The sequence below is a fragment of the Telmatherina bonti genome, assembly GCF_933228915.1.
Source record: "Telmatherina bonti genome assembly, chromosome: 2".
Classification (NCBI taxonomy): Eukaryota; Metazoa; Chordata; class Actinopteri; order Atheriniformes; family Telmatherinidae; genus Telmatherina; species Telmatherina bonti.
The window spans coordinates 32,988,142-33,009,945 of record NC_136620.1 but is presented as its reverse complement, the minus strand read 5'-3'; the positions used below and the strand labels follow the sequence as shown (position 1 = coordinate 33,009,945).

The 21,804-nt window shown below is 37.5% G+C and overlaps 1 protein-coding gene across 1 annotated transcript in view; it reads left to right on the top strand.

The window, feature by feature from the left end:
* The window catches only part of shank3a (SH3 and multiple ankyrin repeat domains 3a), a gene marked incomplete at both ends in the record, with an annotated part of 166,955 nt that overhangs the window by 62,200 nt on the left and 82,951 nt on the right, over positions 1-21,804 (top strand). Inside the window, 4 exons of the mRNA XM_079260672.1 lie at positions 10,170-10,278; positions 10,894-11,045; positions 14,405-14,572; positions 20,637-20,753. Coding sequence (XP_079116798.1) covers positions 10,170-10,278; positions 10,894-11,045; positions 14,405-14,572; positions 20,637-20,753 — 546 coding nt within the window. The remainder of the gene's footprint in view (positions 1-10,169; positions 10,279-10,893; positions 11,046-14,404; positions 14,573-20,636; positions 20,754-21,804) is intronic.

The window sequence follows — 21,804 nt, the reverse complement described above, 5'->3', positions numbered from 1 at the left end:
AACAACACAGGACCTAGACGCAATCTGCAACTTGGTGTGCGGCATAAATTGTATCTATTTGTTGGAAACACTTCCAGTCTCATCTGTTTGTCACTTTTGAGCTTTTTCAGCTTCTCTCGACACTGCTGGAAACTCCGTTGTTAGCCGTAGCCACTGAGTTGGAAAGCTCTTGATGGATTTTTTCATTTCGTGTTGCTCCATCTAGTTCCCTCTGTATCCTTTCCTCAGCAACCAAGCAAAGAAATGTCTCCACCTCAACGTTGGACCACAGAACAGACTTTTGTAGCGCCATTGCTTGACACGTAATGTAAACAACTTGCGAGTTGGAGTCACTATTCCATCACTCCCTGACTTCTGATTGGCCGTGCCCCTGACCAATAGCGGCATGTAGTCTGACGATGTCGCACACAACCCGACTCAGCTCGCTTAGAACCTGGGCTGAGAAGTTCCAAAAAAAAATTACTGGTAAACAGGCACAAAAGCCTCGTGGAAAACCCTACAAACCGAGTCGAGGCGAGTTAAGTTGAGACAAGCTGATACTAATGGAAAAGAACCATAAGCCTATGGCTTTATTTGCTGGCCATAAGGGATTCTATTGTTATCGCAACTCACGTTTCTTTCTTAATTTAAAATGCTGTGCAACATGAAGACACAAGACCGTTATAGTGCTGTTGGAATTCCTTTTACTCTAAGCATATGTTTGTACTCCTGATGCACGGTCAGCCATGTTGTTGGCATTAGGAGAATAAATTAGTGTTTCACATCTGTCTGAAACTGCAGCCTCCCAACTTTTTATGCTTAGCTCCCATCATTCTGACAGTCCTCAGAGCATCCTCATGACCCACTGCACTCACTCTGGTTTTGTTGCCTGAACACTGTGAGCATGTGTGTATTTTATGGGCCAGCTCACATTCAGGCAGTATGTGATCCTCTGAAATAGGCATCTTGTTGGTGAGCATTGTAATTACTGCTCATCCATGATAAAGCCTACTGTAGGCCATCTGCGGGTTGTTGGGGGCTATGTAGCAGTAATGAGAGTAAATATAGGGCAGTGATGTGCCTTCATTATGTGACACTTTACTGTTATGCCCTGCGATATTTCAACAATTGCATTTTATGATATATTTTTGTTGAGTTTGTGGTTTTCCAAAATGCATTCCTATCACAGGTAAATGGTGAATGCAGGTCTGGACTTCCGTATGCTGTAGGATGACATACATTGAATGAGAGGATAGAATGAGGCTAGGAAAGTTTATTTATATAGCAAAATTCAACAACAGGGTGATTCTAATTGCTTTACAGATACAATAAAACATTACAAAAAGAGAAGCATAAATTAAAATAAACATTAAATCAAGGAAAAAGAGATAACATTAAATAGAAATAAATTAGACCACTTCCAGGCCTGGTTAAAATGGACAATCACATCAAATGCAGGACAGGAAAAATGTAATCTGTTGAATTTTTATCCAAATTTGATATTATTAAACCTGTGTGTTTGTTTGTACTGTAAGTAATTGGTTTTAAATGCAGCAGTGATGACACACCCTCATGAGTACTGTGGTTGTTAGGATGTTTTACTTGGAGAAATTACTGAGTGATTAATAGCTTAAGGCAGACAGCTGGGCTGACTCTGGCTGAAGCTGGGAAGTCTATGCAGACAGAGGTGAATGTAGATAACTTGCTTTCAGCTCTTCATACAAAGCCTGAATCATTTGTGGGGATTTTGTTAACAGTAGACAGAGTAAAGAATACCTGCAACAATCTATCTGTTGCATGTACGTTACAATTTAGAGCAAAATGAATTCTTCAAGCTGTGATTTTGTAGTTTTTACAGTAGGAAAAGAAATAAGACAATTCTGGATTCATCCAATCTTGAGATGGCATTAAGGGGTCTCTACTTTAGCTGTTCTTAGGACTGAGCTCTTTTGAACTGAGATGTCTGATATTTCTCCAAGCATCTGTTGGAACTAGTTCCTCAGGAGATGAGACTATCCTTGAGAAAATAATCATCTAAATAAAAACAGCTTCTCGTATTTGCTTCTTGTTCCTGATAGTTGGACACATAGACTTGTAGATCTACATGACAGAGATATGTGTAGTGGTATTAAATCTGACAATCCATGCAGTTTGCAGCTCTTACATTCAGTTGTTTAAGTAAAGTGAAGCTGTTTTCGCAACAAGTGCTGTGGGAGGTTTCATATGGGATATTTCCATTAGTCTGAATATAACCACACAAAGTCACACTGAACCATAATGCAAGCTGCAGGTTCAGTTATGTAAAACAGAAAAATAGTCAACATCTCATCTCATGTTTTCTTTCCTTTAAACGAAACTGTGTTTTATTTCTGTGTATTTCTAGGGTCTGTATTATAGTTTGATTGTTTTGTGTCTGTGTGTACATTTAAATATTAGCCCTGTTTATTTAACTGACACATCTTGGTTTGACACACATAACCCCTCCTCCAATGGAGAAATTATTATTGACATTTACTGCCATATGTTGGGGTGAAGTCATGTTTTTTGTTAAAACGTCCTTTTTAATGATAAGACAGCAGGCAAGGGCTCATTGTTTCAACAACCAACCTGCAGGTGATTTCCTTGTTTTTTATGGGTTAGTGAATTACCATAGATTTTAAGAACCGATTATCACTGCTGTTTCTTTCTCCTCCTCACCCAGATAAGATGCTATCATTTGCTTTTCTCTCTCTGTCCCCTTTTTCTTTGTCTTTTTCCATTTTCTCGTCCCATTTTTTTTTCTAGAGTTGGTACAACATGTTCAGTGTATTCTCACTGAAAGAAAGTGCCAAGTCATCCTTCCAAACGTTCCCTCGAAGTTCAGGATCAAGACAAGCAATTTTGCTGTTTCTTGTCTGTCAAACAACACATAATGGTAAAGCTTGGAAACTGTGAGAACGGAGAAAACACTTCTTGGCTGTTAAGTTTTCATCTGAACCATCCTTTTTTTTTTCCTGTGAACTTTTTCTTTGTGTGCTTTCTCTAGTGTTTCTGTGAGGTTCTTCACTTATTTTGTTTTCACCCCAGACTGAAGCACTTATCGCCTGGTTAGGAGGGTTGGATTCAAGGTGAACGTGAGATGAGAATAAATTGTAGGTTGTGACAACAGTTTCAGAATGAAGGAGACAAGTGAAGGATTGACTGACTGTTTTTATTTTATCATAAGGGAAAGAAAGAAAGAGGAAAGAAGCCTAAGTTTATCAAATATCACCCCTTTTCTATTCCCCTAAATGATTACAATAATCAGTCATCATAAATACCATCTTTACTAATAACTATTAGACATTGCATCAATTTGTTATAATAATAATAACAACAACAACAATAATAATAATAATAATAATAATGATTATAATCATAATAATGATGATGATGACAGTAAAAAAAAATATACATCAAGCGTTAAAGGTCGATACATGCTTGTAATGGACCTCTATAGTAACAATAATCATACCAATAACATTACATACAAATACAAATACAAATACAAATACAAATACAAATACAAATACAAATACTAGTACTAATACTAATACTAATACTAATACTAATAATGATAATCTGAATTGTGTTTATTTAATCTGTAAGCCAATAAAACTTAACAATACTTAACTTAGACCCAACCTATGGAAAACTGATCAGAGTACCTACATATTTCGGGATATTTACCATTTATAACCATCTGATGTGTCCAATTTTTCTAATGTAATCTTGCTTTCTGGTGTCCATTAAGCTGTAAAAGACAAACATCAGATTTTTTTTCCACAGGATTTTGAGCAACATTGTATGAATGTATGGTATAAGTGTCTCAGAAACTGTTTGTATCATATAGGTCACTCTGGGCTCTTATGGGTTAATTGGTTAAGTTGACCTATGCGGTAATAATAGTAGTGATAATAATAGTAATACAGAGTTTTTATATCATCACTCAATTCCATTTTAGACAACACATTATGGTTGCTAAAGTTTTTCTTCTTGTAAAAGCAAATAGGGGCTACACGGTGGCACAGTTGTTAGCACTGTGGCCTCACAGCAAGAGGGTCACTGGTTCAATCCTTGGCTGGGGAGGGGTTTGGTCAGTGACCTTTCTGTGTGGAGTCTGCATGTTCTTCCCGTGTATGCGTGGGTTCTCTCCGGGTACTCCGGCTTCCTCCCACCATCCAAAGACATGCATGTTAGGTTAATTGGTTACTCTAAATTGCCCCTAGGAATGAGTGTGAGCGTGAGTGGCTGTTCATCTCTCTGTGTGGCCCTGCGATGGACTGGTGAGCTGTCCAGGGTGTAACCTGCCTGTTGCCCAAAGCCAGCTGGGATAAGCTCCAGCTTCCCCGCAACCCTGAATTGGATTAACCGGTTCAGAAAATGAATGAATGAATAAAAGAAAATAGGGGCTAAAATAAGATGCAAAGTGTTCATTGGACATAAACTTATGATCGCATTTACAGCATGTGTCCTTTTGTAGTACAACAATAAGTTTGTGCTCCCCTGTAAGTATGTGCAATAAACTTAAAGGAACAAAATGTAACAGGTCTTTTTCATAAGTTTTGATTCAGATCTTTTTTCTTCTTTTTTAAAATGAGAAGAAAAGAAATGACAATAAAGAACATTGCTGGCAGCACAGCTTATAATCAGAACTCCCAGTGTCCCGATGCAGACATCCCAAAAGTCTGCTAAAAAAAAACAACAAATGTTGGAGAAAAAAAGAAGAAAAAAAGCTGCACCTTGTCAGGCTCTGGTGGTCTTTGTGTAAGTCTGCAATGGACCCTAGGCTGGACCCCTCTGTCTCGACTTGCATTTAAATGAGTCTCTGCAGTTTCACTCGTTGCATTTATAATGGTTTTTATTTATGGATACTTCGGTTTCCAGTGAGACAACCATTAACATTCCCACAAAAAAATACCAGTTTGTATTGCATGTGCCTGTTTTACTCCTCTGAACGTCTTTTGATAAAGTTTTCTTGGAGTGTGTAAATCATTTGTACTGAGTCCGCTACTTTTTAAACACATCATTTCCCCAGTTCAAGTTTCTCTGTAATTACCTTCATGGTGGAAGATTTAGCTTCCAGTAGAAGCTGGTCTGGAACGACAAAGTTGTGTTGCATTGATGGCAAACAGGTTGTCAGTAGATTTGTTAAGCTATGTGTAACAGTTATTGTATTTTTAGATATTTTCAACATTTCTTTGTCATAAAGACTAAATTAGGACAACAAAGTATTAGTGAGAGTTAAGTGCCATCTCATTCTTAATCCATGGGATTTAATATGATGTCCTGAATGGATGTCTCCTGAAGAACAACCCATATTATAATCCCCCTACATCAAACCTCACACTTGGTACAATTCAGTCCAACAGTATCGTTGTCCTAGCAACCACCAAGCCCAGACTTGTCCATTAGATTACCAGATGGCAAAGCATGTTTCTAGTGGTGGTGGTGGGTTTGTCACCACTGCATTGCACTTGGTGATGTTTTGCTCGAAGCTCAGCCATGGAAAGCCAACAACCAAGCTGTCTCGGTACTGCTGAAGGCCATATGAAGTTTTTAAAGTGAGAGTATTATAATAGGATTTAAGTATCTAATAAACAACTGGTTACATGATGATGCTGTTTGTTTGTTCTCTGCCATTTTAGTGATATAGATCCTTGTGATGTGAGTAGGAAAATATGCATAATGCAAATGTGAACTAGTGAGTTTGGGAAAGTTTTTTTTTTTTTTTCTAATTTACCTACAAACTCACATGATTTTCCCAGGAATTTAGGTGACCATGGATGAGAAATTGTAAGCAGATTGTGTCACTTGAAAGCATATGAAGAACAGACTAATAGAGGAGACTGAAAATGAATTTAATTCAATGATTTGTAATCTTATGGAGTTGGGATGGAAATCTTGCATCCTGCTGTTGTGTCAAATAAATATATAATTTGACTATTAAATTGTTTGTTAATTAGCACTGATGCTGCTTGCAACCTGAATAAAACTCGCAAGATGACAAATTTAAGGCTTGTAATTAAAATGGATTTTCTCTCAGCAGCATTAGAGACATGCATTTCATTATTCAGTGAATTTCACTGAGCAATAATTGTGTTTTTTATCTGGGCATTCCTGCAACTATGGAGTCATCGATGCATGTAGATGTCAAGTCCATCAATGAACTCATTGAAAGTATTGATTGGCATTTCTATGTCAGTGGGTTATAACCTCCCAGCAGTTTTTTCAGTTGCAGGCAGGATGTCATGCAGTTATGCAGGACACCCTGTTTTGCGTCGTATACATTCTTTATATGTCATATCGATTTATGAAAGTCTGTTAAGTGAACACAGACATATAGAGCACCGTAAGTCACGCAGGGTAGAATGCACTGAGACACTCTAGTGGCCTGCCCTGTTTTAATACAACTATTAATGATTTAAGATAATTTCACAGTTTCATTAGTTGGTGTTAGTCTGTTTTATATTTTTTTGCTTATTGTATATTTTCTGAACAAAAGGAGAACGAAAAACCAAACCAATTTGCCAATTGTTGTGATGGTTTTTGACCCCTTTGTTCTTCTTTCTTTCACTTTGGCCTGTTGTCATTGGCTTTTTTATACTGCCGTTTATATCTTATGGCATTTTATTCTTCTTATGTTTATTTATATCTAGGCCTTAGATGAGTAGGCTACACACTTTTCGCGTTTGTGTATTTTTCTTTGTCCTTTTGTGTCTGTTATAGTGTTTGTCTACCTTCTGTTTATTACTACAGTTACATCGACATTGTTGGGTTTCAAGTTTGTATTGACAACAGTGTCCTTCTTGACCCTGGTTTTATTCAGGGTTCAAAGCAGTGTCATTGTAGAACTTGCCCTTAACATGGTCCTGACGAGTATATGGTGTTGAACTGTTTATACAATTTAAATGTACATTTATTGACATGGTCACTCCAATAACAGCGGAGTTGGCTGCTATAGTTGTGCAGTTTATACAGTTGTCATTTAGTTGAGTTTAAGAAAAAAAAAAAACAGACAAATGTTGAATTTTTTATCATAATATTCCATAAAATGGGTTGTTTTTACTCCCAGTGGAAATGATACACATCCAGCATGTGGTAATTAACTTGTGGTTGTGATTAAAGGTAACCTTGTAAATGCAAACAGACCAGAAATCATCTGTGAAGCAGTGATGTATCCCATTTGCAAATGCTTGGAAGACACATTTCTGTATGCATGTACAAGCTTGTGTGAAATGAAATGAAGAACGTGCAAACAAATAATTGTTTGCCCTGTAATGCCTCATAACATGGTTGAACAGTGGCTCTGTATTCCAGTGAAAAGCAGACAAGCAGTCACAAAGTTCATGTAAAAGCAGCTAAGAACTAAGACTAGAACTGGAATTTCTAATATGCAGTTCAGAACTATATTTAGTCAAAATGTTCTTGTCTCTGTTTATTTATTTCAAGTGTAGCAGATAATTGCAGTGTTAATGTTTAACCTCAGAGTTGTGTGTGTGCAATAGGGAGCTAAAAGCAGTGGCTATTCCTGTGTGTCTAGCAGAGCTCCTAAGCCAGGGTGACAGGACAGTTAACAGCAGCAACTACAGTATTATGGATGAGATTATTTAATATTCTGAAAGGATCACAGCCCTTTGCCAAGAGCAGAGTAAAACTGTGGATTCAGGCCAGTAAGAGGGCAGACTCGGGTCCTGTAAGTCCCAAAAGCAGCAAAAGACTTCAGTGCAGTTTGTGTCTCAAAATGCAAAACTGTGACCCTGTGTCAGAACACTCTTAGACAGTAATTACACATAGAACATAATTATTTTCATGCATGTAGATATCCCTGCACCAAGCAAGACTTTATATGTATATCAGAGCTTGCCTTTACACACTAGTAAAATTTAACCATTGATGCCAAAACATGTGTTAGAATCTGGTCACTTCTCAGCATATTCTATAATTAATTTAGTGACACATTGCTGTAAAAGCTTGTTAAATACGCGTACAATAGTTTATTTTTCTTCTTCTTTTTTGGTAAATGTGGCACTTATTTAAGTATAACTTGTCCTATAATAATTATTATTATTATTGAATGAATGAATGAGTGGATTATTTTTATTTTCATGTCAGGCTGTTTACACAGACCATTCCCTTCAGGTATAATTCAGTAACAATAACAATTTTTTTCTTCCTTTTCCTGTTCCATCATCCTGACATGCCTACAAACCATTAATATATATAGATGCATACACTGTCAAATATTTACACATACCTACATATAGACATACATATATACATATATAGAAATTATTGTTATTACACCAAAGCACAACTTAAAACAGATAAGACTATTAAACAACAATGTCAGTATATGTTTTGCAACTTATCTTGACAACTAAAAATGATGATGCAGTGTTTTATGGACAACTTACATTGCTACTGAGATAACTACAATAAAAATGGATATTTATTGGAGATATTTATGACAGTCTCACTCTTGACCACTGTTTTTGGTTATTAATATATATTATATCATTTATCCAGTTCTGGTCTGAACAGCGCTCTGACTTTGATATCTGAATTTAACAGCTTATCTTTTTCTGATAAGTTTCATGATAGTCAAAATGTGAAAACCTTCACTGCACAAGATAATTTAGGACAAAAGCTCTTTATCAGCCTTTTGTTTAACAGGCAATGAGTCACAGATCAGATTTTGCTGGTCACTAGGAAATGATCCCAGTGCCACTTTAAGGTATTGTCTCAGGTATTATGCAGAACGCACAAATGCTCTCATTTACACACTCATACACAAACACTCATAAACACAACTTCACTGCTTCCCACTCATGGACATTGGCTGCTGGAGCTGTCTTTGTATCCCATCACCATAACAACTGCCTCAAACCACATCTGAAAAAAAAAAGAAAAAGCCAAAGTGAATTTCTCTCACTCAGTTTGACTCACTGATGGTGAGCGCAGCGGTCGGCACATCCTTCCAGCATGTCAGCGTTGTGTGTGTGTGTTTAGAAGAAGCGGGCTTGTACAGGCAAGCGAATGGCAGATGACTCGGTGTGAAGAGAAAGCAGGCTATGATGTAAAATTTGGAAGGTGGTGGAGAGTGTGACTTTCAGAACGGGGACTAGACAGTTTATGATGTCACACATGGTGAGTGTCGGAGAGTTGCTGCATTCTGTTGTCGTCTTTGCATGTGCATGTACACGTTTGTAAGACCGTTTATTCTGATTAATCTCATGCCTTTATTTAGCTGTGCCAACAGTAATTTCTGTTTGTGTGTCTGGATACTTTTGCACATGTGAATGCCTCAGGCAGAGAAACCTTGAAAGCATGGATGATGGTAATGAAAGTTCTCGGTAAAGTTTATTTAAAATAATGCAAATGTGTTATTATATCTGAGAGATGCACATTAAGCCATATTGTTCAGATAAGTTCTCATTTAAATGCTGCATCACTGGTATTTATGATAGTGGAGACATCTTCTTTCATTGTGTTCTGACTTACTGTAAATAAGATTATATTTGCTTGAAACATTCACACCATTGTTGTGTGTCTGTTGAGTCTGTGTTTCCCTGTGTTTGTTTTTCTTTTCTTCAATTATTTGAATCTATTATGAACTGAATTTATAGGTACAATAATCACAGATATGCTTTTATCAGCATTAGCAGAGATGATAGATATTTTCAATTATCACAAAGGAAAGCTAATAAAGGAAATAGAGAATATTTACTTGTGTTTTCAGGTGGGTAGGATTTGCATGCCAGTCTGTAAATGTGCCTGTGCTTGTGTTATGAAACCTTAATCCACTGAGGTATAAGTGTTGCTCTTAGGCAATGTACAATATTACAACCATTATATTCGAACTCAAAATGTGACATTAGCCTCAGGATCTCCTGTTTCTGGCTCTAATCTCCAAAGAAAAAATCTAAAGCTCCGACCCTGCCTTTTTTTGGTCAGTCCTATAATAGCTGATATATCTTCTGGTCCATTTGCTTGGCATGACAGAACAGAAATAAAACCTTCAAACACAGAAGCAGAGAGCAACGACTGTAGCTTTCATCTCTGGACTGCATTATTAAACATCCCCAGCCACACGAGTCTGACATCACCCAATCACAGATGTGTCTTTCCCTCCTTTCCCTTTCCCCCATTCTCTTGTCTCCCTCCATTAGGCAAACTTGAAGAAGTTCATGGAATATGTGCAGCAGAGGAACATTGAAAAGGCCTCAAGGTTCCTGGAAAAAGGCCTGGACCCTAATTTCCATGATCCAGACTCAGGAGGTAAGCACATCCTTAATTGGAAATATGTATATATATATATATATATATATATATATATATATATATATATATATATATATATATATATATATATATATATATATATATATATATTTATATCCCACCCCTAAAGTAGATTTTCTTTTCCCAACGTCAATTTCTTTGCCTCTTCATGACTGTCTTCACCACAAATGACCATTTATGGATTTTCTGAAATAAACCGGCTGCATGTCGGCTAAACTGGATTATTCACTTTGCTAATCTCCTCATGTATATGCAAATGTTTGTCCAGCCATAAAAGAGATTTCCCTGCTGTGTGACCTGTAGTCTGGCAGATGAGCTGCAAAGCGGGGGGAACATGAGAATAGGTTGATTTAACACCAACAGGAAGCAGCTACTTAGGCAGGCTGGAGGGTGACAGTTGCAGTGGCCAAGGCAGTTTTCCAAATGTAGAGATGCTGAATGTGTAAACCCACATTTATAACTGAAAATTATCATCAAATGCTGACAGTATGCAGTGTTTGGTGGTCACTATCTAAAGAGAATTTGCCAAAATAAAACTGGATACATTTTCATCTTTAATGCAGTGTGCTTACTCATCTTTGTATTTTATAGAGTGTCCACTAACACTGGCAGCACAGTTGGAGGGATGTGCAGAGCTCATCAAAGTGCTGAAGAGTGGAGGGGCACATCTGGACTTCAGAACAAAGGATGGCATCACAGCCCTGCACAAGGCTGTGCGCAGCAAGAACCACACAGCACTTATAGTGAGTAGAATGTACACAGGCATACACAAGCTGACACATCTGGTTTCTATCTTTTGCTGGATCAGTTGCCTATGATCTGTTGCTCTGGCAAAAGAAACATAATCAGGCAGGCTGGTAGTCTCTTATAGCAGGTACTCAGACAATGGAGTACAGAGGGTGCTCGAGCAGTTACTCAATATATGAGGCTAATGTGACCTCTTTGAATGGGCTGGCAAAACCACTCAGTTACCTTGAAAGTGAAAGGCTGTATATGAATCACACAATTGTTATCCCATTGAGCCAGAGCTGTGGAAACAGGAATTTATTATGCTGTCATTGCTAAAGACGGGAAATAAAAATCGGTTGGACTCAGGAGCCATTTCCCAATTTTACTTTGAATTAGAACCATATAGTGGGCTTATCAATACCTGTATCAGTGCCGAAAAGGGCTGGTCAGCTCACTGACTACAAGTAAAAAGTATCAGACATGTGAGTGTGTTGCTAGAGGAGGCAATCCAGATCATGGCTATGTTTAACTGAGAAGCATGACAATGACAGAAGCTCTAATGTCTGTACTGGAAAGACCAATAAAAGCAACAGATTATAGAACAGACAGAAATCCTTATGCGGAGGACCCCAATGCCTGATGGCTACCCTACTCCAGGCTCCGGTTGGTGGGCAGCCACACTGTATTCCTTTTCTTTTATTCAATCTAATTAACAGAATAATATCCTGCTCTCTTTGCCTGCCTCAGAGTACATCACTGACAAACTGTGACTTTTTCTCTGTTTGGGAAAATATTCCTGATGCATCTCTGCCTGTAGGCTTAAAACTGCTTGTTGATTCAGCAATTATTATAGCTACATGGATACTTTATTATGGGTGGGAGTGAATTTTTGTGACATGTGCTTTGTGTGCGTTTCAGGTCATGTGTTAATACAGAGAACAGAGGTGAAAATATGTTCTGTTACTTAAATAAGAAAAATTGCATCTTATTTAGTTGTTTAAAAAGAAAGATTAAGTATAAGCCTGTACTGAAGAAAAGGCTTAAAGCAGGGAAGGCGCTACCATAATGGTATTGTAAGAGGAACAATGTAATAAAAATTTGCACATGGTGAATTTGTTTCTGGTTAAAGTGGCAGTATTGCATTAATAAGCATCACAACAGTAGTCAGTGTCTATTTCATTGCACTTTTGGTTGACTTAAGGTGAATATCTGCATAATTTTTAATTTAGGTGATGTTTTATTTTCCCTTTCTTAGACCATATGTGTAATGTTTGGCATCTAGTTTGTAGACATTATTGGTCTGAGTAATATTGTTTATTTGTGTGGAGTTGACAGAGATTGTAAACTCAAAGTTTATTCTTTTCAGAATATCAATTTGCTTTTTTTTTTTTTTTTGACAGAAGTACTCTCCAGTAGTCTCACTTTTTTGAAAAAAGTAAATCTGTGTTGTATATTTGTTTCACATAGAAAATGTGGTCAGAAATTGATAAGGGGATAGATTAGGAACCAGATTGATAAGCAGAACAGATCATGGAATTGATTTCAATACCATCTTATCAATTACATCCCTATCATTGCATCACAGTGCTACTAGGTCATGTTACACGTTTTTGCCAAAAGTATTCACTAACCCATCAAAATAATTTAATTTTGGTGTTCTAATGACTTCCAAGGCCACAGGTATATAAAATCAAGCACCTCGGTATGCAGACTGCCTCTACAAACATTTGTGAAAGAATGGATCGCTCTCAGGAGTTTGGTGAATTCCACTGTGGTACCGTGATAGAATGCTACTTGTGCAACAAACCAAGTTGTGAAATTTCTTTGTGATTAAATACTCCACAGTCGACTATCAGAAGTATTGTAACAAAGCTGAAGCAACTGAGAACAAAAGCAGCTCAGCCACAAAGTGGTCGCATGTAAAATGACAGAGCAGGGTCAGCAGATGCTGAGGGGCATAGTGCGCAGAGGTCACTAACTTTCAAGCGCTACAGGCCTTAAAACTTCATATGGCCTTCAGCAGTACCGAGACAGCTTGGTTGTTGGCTTTCCATGGCTGAGCTTCGAGCAAAACATCACCAAGTGCAATGCAGTGGTGACAAACCCACCACCACCACTAGAAACATGCTTTGCCATCTGGTAATCTAATGGACAAGTCTGGGCTTGGTGGTTGCTAGGACAACGATACTGTTGGACTGAATTGTACCAAGTGTGAGGTTTGATGTAGGGGGATTATAATATGGGTTGTTCTTCAGGAGACATCCATTCAGGACATCATATTAAATCCCATGGATTAAGAATGAGATGGCACTTAACCTCATATGCACGAATAGGCAGACGAGTTAATACCATAGACTGTATGTAAAAAGATGGACGGAGCTTCCGTGACGTCACCCATAGGTTGACGGTAGGCGGTTACTACCATTGTCATCTTGGCAGGAGCGTGCGTGTCATTTCGCCCAGAAAATACAAATATAGGCAAAGAAGTAGAGCTGAGAGGGGGGCTGTGACCATGTGGGTGGATGATTGACATCTAGCAAACTCCAAAGCACCTGTAGCTAAGAGATAACCGAGCTATCCCGGAGCTAACAGGAGCTAACCAGCTAACAAAGGTAGGCAGGCTAAAGCTAAGTCACGTTGTTAACTGTGGTTGTTCCACGTTCTTCTTACTCGAAGCGGGAGATCGGTTTCCTGTCAATCAAAAGGACACACCCCTAAATATGCAAAATTTTTAGATTAAATTACTTTTAAACGGGGAGTTAGGAAAAATCCACTCCCCCCACAGTTGTCATGAAGGTAAACCTGACCTATTAAACCTAAAATGGATTTTTATACCAGACTGTAAGCATGTTTGTTTCTGCTGTGAAGTTGCCCTTTTTAACATGGGAGTCTTTGGGGATTTGCTCTGTTTTGGAGCCCCTAGTGGATGAAGGGGGAACTGCAGTTTTATGCACTTCCACATAGACTTCACTTTTAACCACCAGAGGTTGCCGCTTGGTTCATACTTTTGGCAATATAGTGTATTTGCGTGTTCTGTTTATGTTTCCCTTCTGTGACATGCCAGATCCAAATCAATGGCTCTGCAGAAGATGACAATAATTTGTTAGATAACATTTTTATTTGAATCCAAGTGCGTTGTACCAGGGAAACACTAAAACTTGCAGGATGGCAGCTTACAAGGACCGGAGTTGGAGACCCCTGCTTAAAACCAACAGCCATTCTAATTTTATGTTGTAGTTAATTTTATCTTCACTGACAGTAGAATGACCTGTTTCAGGTTTCTGGTCTCTCTGATGTTCACATTGCATAGTGGAACATTATTCCAGTTTAGATTTGTGACTAAAGACATTAAAGCTGTGTCTTTGCTCCTCAGACACTGTTGGACTTGGGTGCATCACCTGACTACAAAGACAGCAGGGGGCTGACTCCTCTCTACCACAGTTCGATGGTTGGAGGAGACCCCTACTGCTGTGAGCTGCTGCTGCATGATCATGCACAGGTGGGCTGCATGGACGAGAATGGCTGGCAGGAAATACACCAGGTAAATACACAGTGACACACACACACACACAAGTTGATGAAAATAGTGATGCGTTGTTTGGATGGAAATGCATGTGGAGGGTAAAAAGTTTTTCTTTTTTTTTTTTTTTTAAATATCTTTAAGGTGATTTTTCTGTTTCTTCTTTCAAAATGTCCCTTTTTGTGGTTGAACCTCTATATAAAAAAAGGTTTTTGGGAAAAACGGGTAAAGCCACATATTTTCAGTGTTTTTTCAGGAGGTAGTCTCTTGCTCTGGCCAAATGAAAAACAAATGAAGAAAGACAGCTTTAGAACTCAGCGCAGTGTCTCTCCTCTAAATGAATGACTGAGGATGTTAAAAGAAGCGAAATATACAACACATTACTGTCCTACTCATGCTTTATGAAGGCTAAGATGAGTTTTATAAGCAACATCTTCATTCATTAAAATTGTGCTGCAGAGATGCTGGCAGAGCTTAAAATCGTGGAGGCTGCAGATTTTACTTTAAAAAAAAAAACAGCAACACATCACTAGTTTAAATTCACAGTTTAAAATGCAGGTTTTACTGGGACTTTCTTTTTAAATTGAAATGACGATTACTCACAACCCTGCAATTGCTCTCTTCCATTTTTCCAGGTGTGGAATGCTAGAAAGATGTTCAGTTTCCACTTTGCCTAAAACCAGAAAGTGTTGGGGGACTAATTTCTTTTGTTTCTGTACTTCACACTCATCTTTGAAATCTTAACTCTGCAAAAAATTGCACAAACAAGGAAAGAAGGGACAAAGTTTTACTTCTTTGTGATGTGACCCTTCCTTCTCACATTTCTTTAAATATTTTCTAGCATTGAGGATGTGATGAAGCCTTTCAGGTTGTGTTGTGTCTTTATTTTGTGTGGAGTAGATGTTTTTGTCTCATCTTGTTGGAAGAGACAGTAAAAGATGAGGATACCAAATGATGAAGCATTTCAGGTAGTTTGAGGTCTTGTGTGGAGTATCTGTTTTTGTATTGCCTTGATGTAAAAGACAACATAGGACAGGCATTCCTGGTGAACATTTTGTCTCAGATCCTATGTCAACATTGCCTTTGGACAAAGTTAACATAAAGCATCTTTTCTGCAATAAAGATTAATTGCAAATGAAGAAATATGCAAATCACTTCCACTTTTTTACAAGAATATTCTCTCACACATTTGACTAAATTGAGGTCCTCTACAAACTGTTGTGTTTTTTTTAAATGTGTTGCAGGTTTGAAATGTGAAGATAGTATTTCTTTTAAGCAAGTTAAGTTAATAAAAAACACATATTTTGGGATATTTATGGTTTCAGTTTCATAAAATGAAAAGTAAACACTGAATTTACGGCTTTTTGTTTGTTTGTTTGTTTGTTTTATTATTTTATAAAATAATATTTTATTTATTCACTATTTACCATTGACAAAAATGCCCATTCAAACACACTCAAACAGATCTAGATGGACAGTCCATGAAGTACTATGACTAGAGAAAGTCCAGATAGAACGTACTCTACAGGTCAGTCCTTTTAGTCTCCAGGTTGAGACTTCTGCATTTTAAAATGGTCAATAAACGGTCCCCAGATCTTTATAAATTTGACATTAGTGTCAGATAAATTATATTGGATCCCTTCTATGTATTAATAGGACATCATGTCATTCAACCAGTAATGAAAACTGGGAGAAGTTGCGGTCTTCCATTCCACCAATATGAGCCTCTTTGCAACAACCATGCCAAACAAATGTCTTGCTGAATTGCTTGGGAAACGAGCAATGTTTGATCCAAATTACCAAGAATTGCTTTTAGAGCATCAGGCATTATTATTTCCACCTATATATCACTATACAATAATTATCAAGCATGGAACAGAAGAAAAAATAACCATCACTTGTTTAACATTTGTCACATAAGGGTGAGATAGAAGGGAAAAACATGTATGGAGTCTGGTTTTAGAATAGTGCAAACAATGAGTAACCTCAAACTGAGGAAGCTTGCATAAATCATTCAAAATGACACCATTGATGACTTTTGCCGAAGCCTCTTTACATGCATACGAGAGGTTTGCTTGGAACAAGGCAGACAAACTGTGAGACCAAGGATTTAACTGTGGGGGGTTTTCTCAGAAAAGAAATCATGTTGTGCTAGTAGCTTGTCGGTTAGATTAAAAACAATTGTCCCACCTGCAGACATCGTAACAAATGTGATGATGGGAGATTGAACCTAAGTTGCAACTGGGCAAATGAGCAAGTCATTATCAGCATAAAGGTCTTTAACTGAGATCAGACCATTGTGTCACCGCTGCATAAAAACAGGACCCAACATAGCTGCATAAAATACTGGATATGGGGGGTGAACAGATAGATCTGGAAGGTCCAGCTTTAATCTTAATTTGGTTGAAGATTTTCAAAGAATTGCATGAGACCTTTTAACAATATTATTGTGAGATCAAATTTACTAAAAAAGTAATGTGGACAAAGGAGCTCTAGTATGGGAATAAAAATTACAATATCATATTAAAGGCCAACATCATTACTAGCATACTAATGTCGGAACATCTAAGATCTGGCATCGCAAGTCCAGCAATAATGTATCATAACAGGTAGCCCGAGGCCACCTTCTGACGTGGAGGTGCACTTTAAATAAGACAAGATAAAGTAGAAAACAATGGAGACAACTAAAACTGAAAAATGATGCTGTAAGATTAAAAGGTAGATTCTGGAACAGACAGAAGTTTTGGGGGTATACCATTTTGATAGCATTTACTCATCCGATAAGAAATTGGAAGTAATTTCCATTTGTCAGTCATAGGGTGAGTCTATCAACTAGTTCAACTGAGTAAACCTTTTTTTTTTTATTGAACCAGCTCTTGCATACAAGAAATTCAATTGTGACATCATTATAATGGCAGTAAACTATTATATATCCCTACACAATTATTATGACAACCGGTGAGTTAAACTGACTGTTGGTGAGTGAAATTACAGTAATATCACCCCGTTGTGAGGCATCTTCGTAGCAACATGTTAACCAACTGATTCAGATCAGCTGTATTTTAATAGGGATATGAGAGAAACGCACTGTAGCTTGACAGCGGTTGTTTGGCATAAAAAGTACATGGAGGCCAACATGAAATAGTTCCTTTACTTTAGCATATTTAACAAATGTTGTAAAAAAGAAATACAAGTTTGTTGAAGAATGTTAACTGTTGGACCACGGTATAAGCAGATTAAACAACTTGGATCCGTGCATTTTGACAGCTGTAATGCACTTCGCTGTGTGCCGTTGTGTTCTAGACTCCGCGTTGTGCATTATAACCGTCTAATGCACGGCTCCTCATTGTTTAATCCTTACCTATATAGCTGTGCAGGACTTTTTTTTTCTGTTGAAGTGTGGGAATGTTATGCTAAACATATTTAAACTTACTGAATAAAAACAATCTGCAATTATGTTAAATTTTACGTTTTTCTGTAGTCAATGGTACAACTTACCCTGTATTCTTTGTCCAGGTCACTGCCCATCATCATCCTCTTTTGCATCTCAAAGTGCAGCATCACATGTTGTGGCCTCATACTTTCTATTATATCAGAACACAAATGTTCTAAAACTTTATTTGTATCTTCTCTTCCTTTCATCTCTTCTGTTAATGTTTTTCTCCTGCTATGGCTGAATATTCTTCCAAGTGAATTTAAGCACAGAAATGAGCCCTTTTCACACTTTTAAAACCTGATAATATTTGGCTTTTTATGGAGTAAAAATTAGCCCAATCTATTTCTGAGAAAAATTATTCTCCAGTAGTCTCACTTATTGATTAATTTCTCCTCTAATCAGCATTGACAGGAACAACACCCAGGTGCACAAACTAGTGGTCTTAAACAGTTTGCAACTCACTGTGTCCACTGGCTTCTCAGATGTAGTTAAAAATGATTCACTACCTGAATACTGGAAATTATACTTGCACAAAATTGTAATCTAATGCAGCCTGCAAGATTCAGTTGAATTTTTCTATCTTATAGATTTGTCTATTTGAACATTAGTCACTGAATTTTACTGAAGTTATTGTGTATTCTAGCCATCAGGGTAACCATGGTTATAACACATTATTCCAGTCCAAGGGTCTTTATTTAGCTTCATCAAGTGGGTATATGTATATAAAAAATGGTGCAAACATTCTGTTTTTGCATTTTAAAACAAAACAACATAGACCTATACAGGAATACATATGCTGCATGTATGCCATATGCAATCTTATCTTTGTTTTCATGAATTCCATATTTACACAGTAAAGCCAGCAGTCCGTAAGCTGTACACATTTTGCTTCATTTCACGCCTTCAGCTCCTGTTCCTTGTCTCTTTCTTTTTCTGCTTGTTTTTCAGTATTAGCATTCCTGTGGTATGCATTGTCTACAATAGGATACTGTGTATAGGACCTGGTAACCAACAACAATCGCTGAATCATTTGTGTGCTGTCTCGCAACTGTCACACACACGTAACCCAGTGGGAAAAAGGCATTATGTTTTATTATATATTTCTTTTCTTTTCTCCGTTCTGTCACAAAAGTTTTAATGTTTGGTTGATGTGATGGTAAAAGAAATTACACCTATGAGTTATTCTTATTATCTGTGTTGAGCAATCCACAGTTTTGATTGGAGGGAAAGTCATAATAGAGAACACCTGCATCATAATCGTGCAGACAACCTTATGGAGTGAGAAGGATATGATAGGAGCGGAGATAGGATCGCCGTGAGCAGCTTTTGGTAGTGTCTTGGCTCGGTTTTTGGTGAACCTGGGAACCATTTGAATTGGAATTCTCCCTGTCGAGGAAGATTGAAAGCAATCCTTAAGCCACTACATAGAGGAGTGGAAAAAACCGCATCCCCTCTTCCAAAGAAGAAGAGTCTATACCTCGCCTGCTTGTCTGGTGGTAGGACGGATTGTACAACTAACCTTTTGACCTTGACTTGACATTTTGACTGACTGAAACGTGAATTGACTGATTGAAGGATTCCACTTGAACTCAAAGGATACGTCCTAAGCCTGCAGGGTGATCGAACAAACTTAAAGGGACAAATACCAGGAATTCATACCTTTTACTTCAGAGAGAATTATAGACATCAAATCTGTGCTTGAGTTTACAGAACTTTTTCATTTTGTGTTTTTTTTTTTCTCTCTCTGTTCTAATGATACAATACTGGGCCTGAAGGTCTGAACATTGTATCAACCTGTTGATTAGTACTATAGTTGAACTTCATCATTCTCATCAAACTCCAATACAGTTGTTAAAAGTACCCTTTGGTTCCAGTTCCTTTAGTATTTACTGAGAGTTCTTATTATTTATTTTCAGCCTTTCCTATTGAGCTTAGAAACTAAACTGGTCCAATAGGGCCCTGCAAACCTTAATCTGGGTTACACACACTTAGAAAGACAGAACACAAGAGTGAGAGAACCATTATTGGATAAGATGTTTGCTTCTTTGTCAGTGACAAAGGACAAAACCACAAGAAGATGGTGAAATAAGAAGAAAGAAAAGAGAAAAAAGATAAGTAATTAAAAGTTTGTTATTTTAAACACTTTAGAATGAAAACAGTATCATTCTTATCAGAATAATGTCACACATGAAAATTTTTCCTCAAGTGAAACAGACAAGACTTTCCTTTCTTCTTAAAGCGGGTTAACAACATGCAGGATTCCACATAGGAAGCAGATTAGGATCTTTGTCTCCTCTCTTTATGTGGAAAATGAAAGAGGTAGGTCACATTAACATTAGTGTCTTCAAGACAAGAAGATGATTCATTTGGCTGGTTTTGGACAGGATTAGAGGCTAGGATATGGCTGCAGCAGTATTCCACAATATTCATTAAATCATTGTGATTGGTTAAGATGCTCAGATACTTTCCAGGTTAAAATCCTCAAAGTGCCTTTTGTTCACCTTTTGCACATCTCTGTTAAATTCACTCTTCTAATAATCTGTAATCTTTCTTTTCAGAGGTATTGCAGTTGCGTCCTTTCAGCTAGACCTATATGCAAACAAGGGTTATTTTTGCAGAACAATAAACTTTTTTAATCTGTCATTTTAGGCATGCCGCTACGGCCACGTGCAGCACTTGGAACACCTGTTGTTTTACGGAGCTGACATGAGCACCCAGAATGCATCTGGCAATACCGCCCTCCATGTGTGTGCTCTCTACAACCAGGTACCAGTGGTCTAAAAAAAAAAACAAAAAAAAACATTCCTTTACATTTTGTTTGGTTGAGAATAAGATTTGTCCTCTGTGGAATTACATTAGTATTTGCTGGTTGTCCATGACACAGTTTATATCTAGTGCCAATGTTCAGCACCACCAGAGGAGAAAGTGTCACATTCAGAGGTTGCAGCAGTGAATGGACAGGTTCTACTCGAAGACGGAAACACATGTCCCATGAGACAGCGTTGACTATATGTTGAATAATTAACGGGGTCCACAGTCTTTTCCCTTTTGGTTTTCATTGCCTAAACTTAACCACATATTAAATATTCATGCTTGTTTTAGTGAACTTCTGCTAAAAAAAAAAAAATGTTGATGTTGTACATGTAGTCACGTCAGAATGCATGCAGAGCTTCACTTTTGCTCCAAATTCAGGTTGAAATTCACATGTCTTTTGTCAATCACAAACATATCAAAAAATTCCAGCAACTGTCGCAAAAATCAACGACAGAAATCTTTCATTTGCAAAAAATATTCAGTCTATTAAATTAGTCCTTGAGAGAAGGATACAACTTAGTCTATAAGCCTCAAAAGGCTTTGCACACATACTTTGGGGTCAGTTTATCCCATTCTTCCATGCAGATCCTCTAAGTCCATCTGATTTGAAATAAGCGTCAGAATTGGCACATTCAAAGCTCTTCATGGGTCGCCTCCCATGTTAGGTTCTGCTATCAGGCCCACTAAACACAGAACAAGAAAAGCTGAACGCATCTTTGAGGTTTCCAGACTGTCAGACATTTTATAATTATTCAGAGAATATTCAGAGTATTTCAAACTATTTCAGAGAAGACACAGGTGAGTTTATAAACATGTCTGCTTTCTTTTCTTCACTTGATAAAAAAAATCTGCATGTGTGGAAAATGGGGAAGGAATCTGGATGTTATCTTAAGGAAATGGATGCATGTAAATTGTAGCATTTGTTGTGGCTGTTATATAAGTGTGTATGCGTCTGAGCAATGACTGCTGCAACATTGAAACCTAGTCAAGCTTTAGTGTGTTC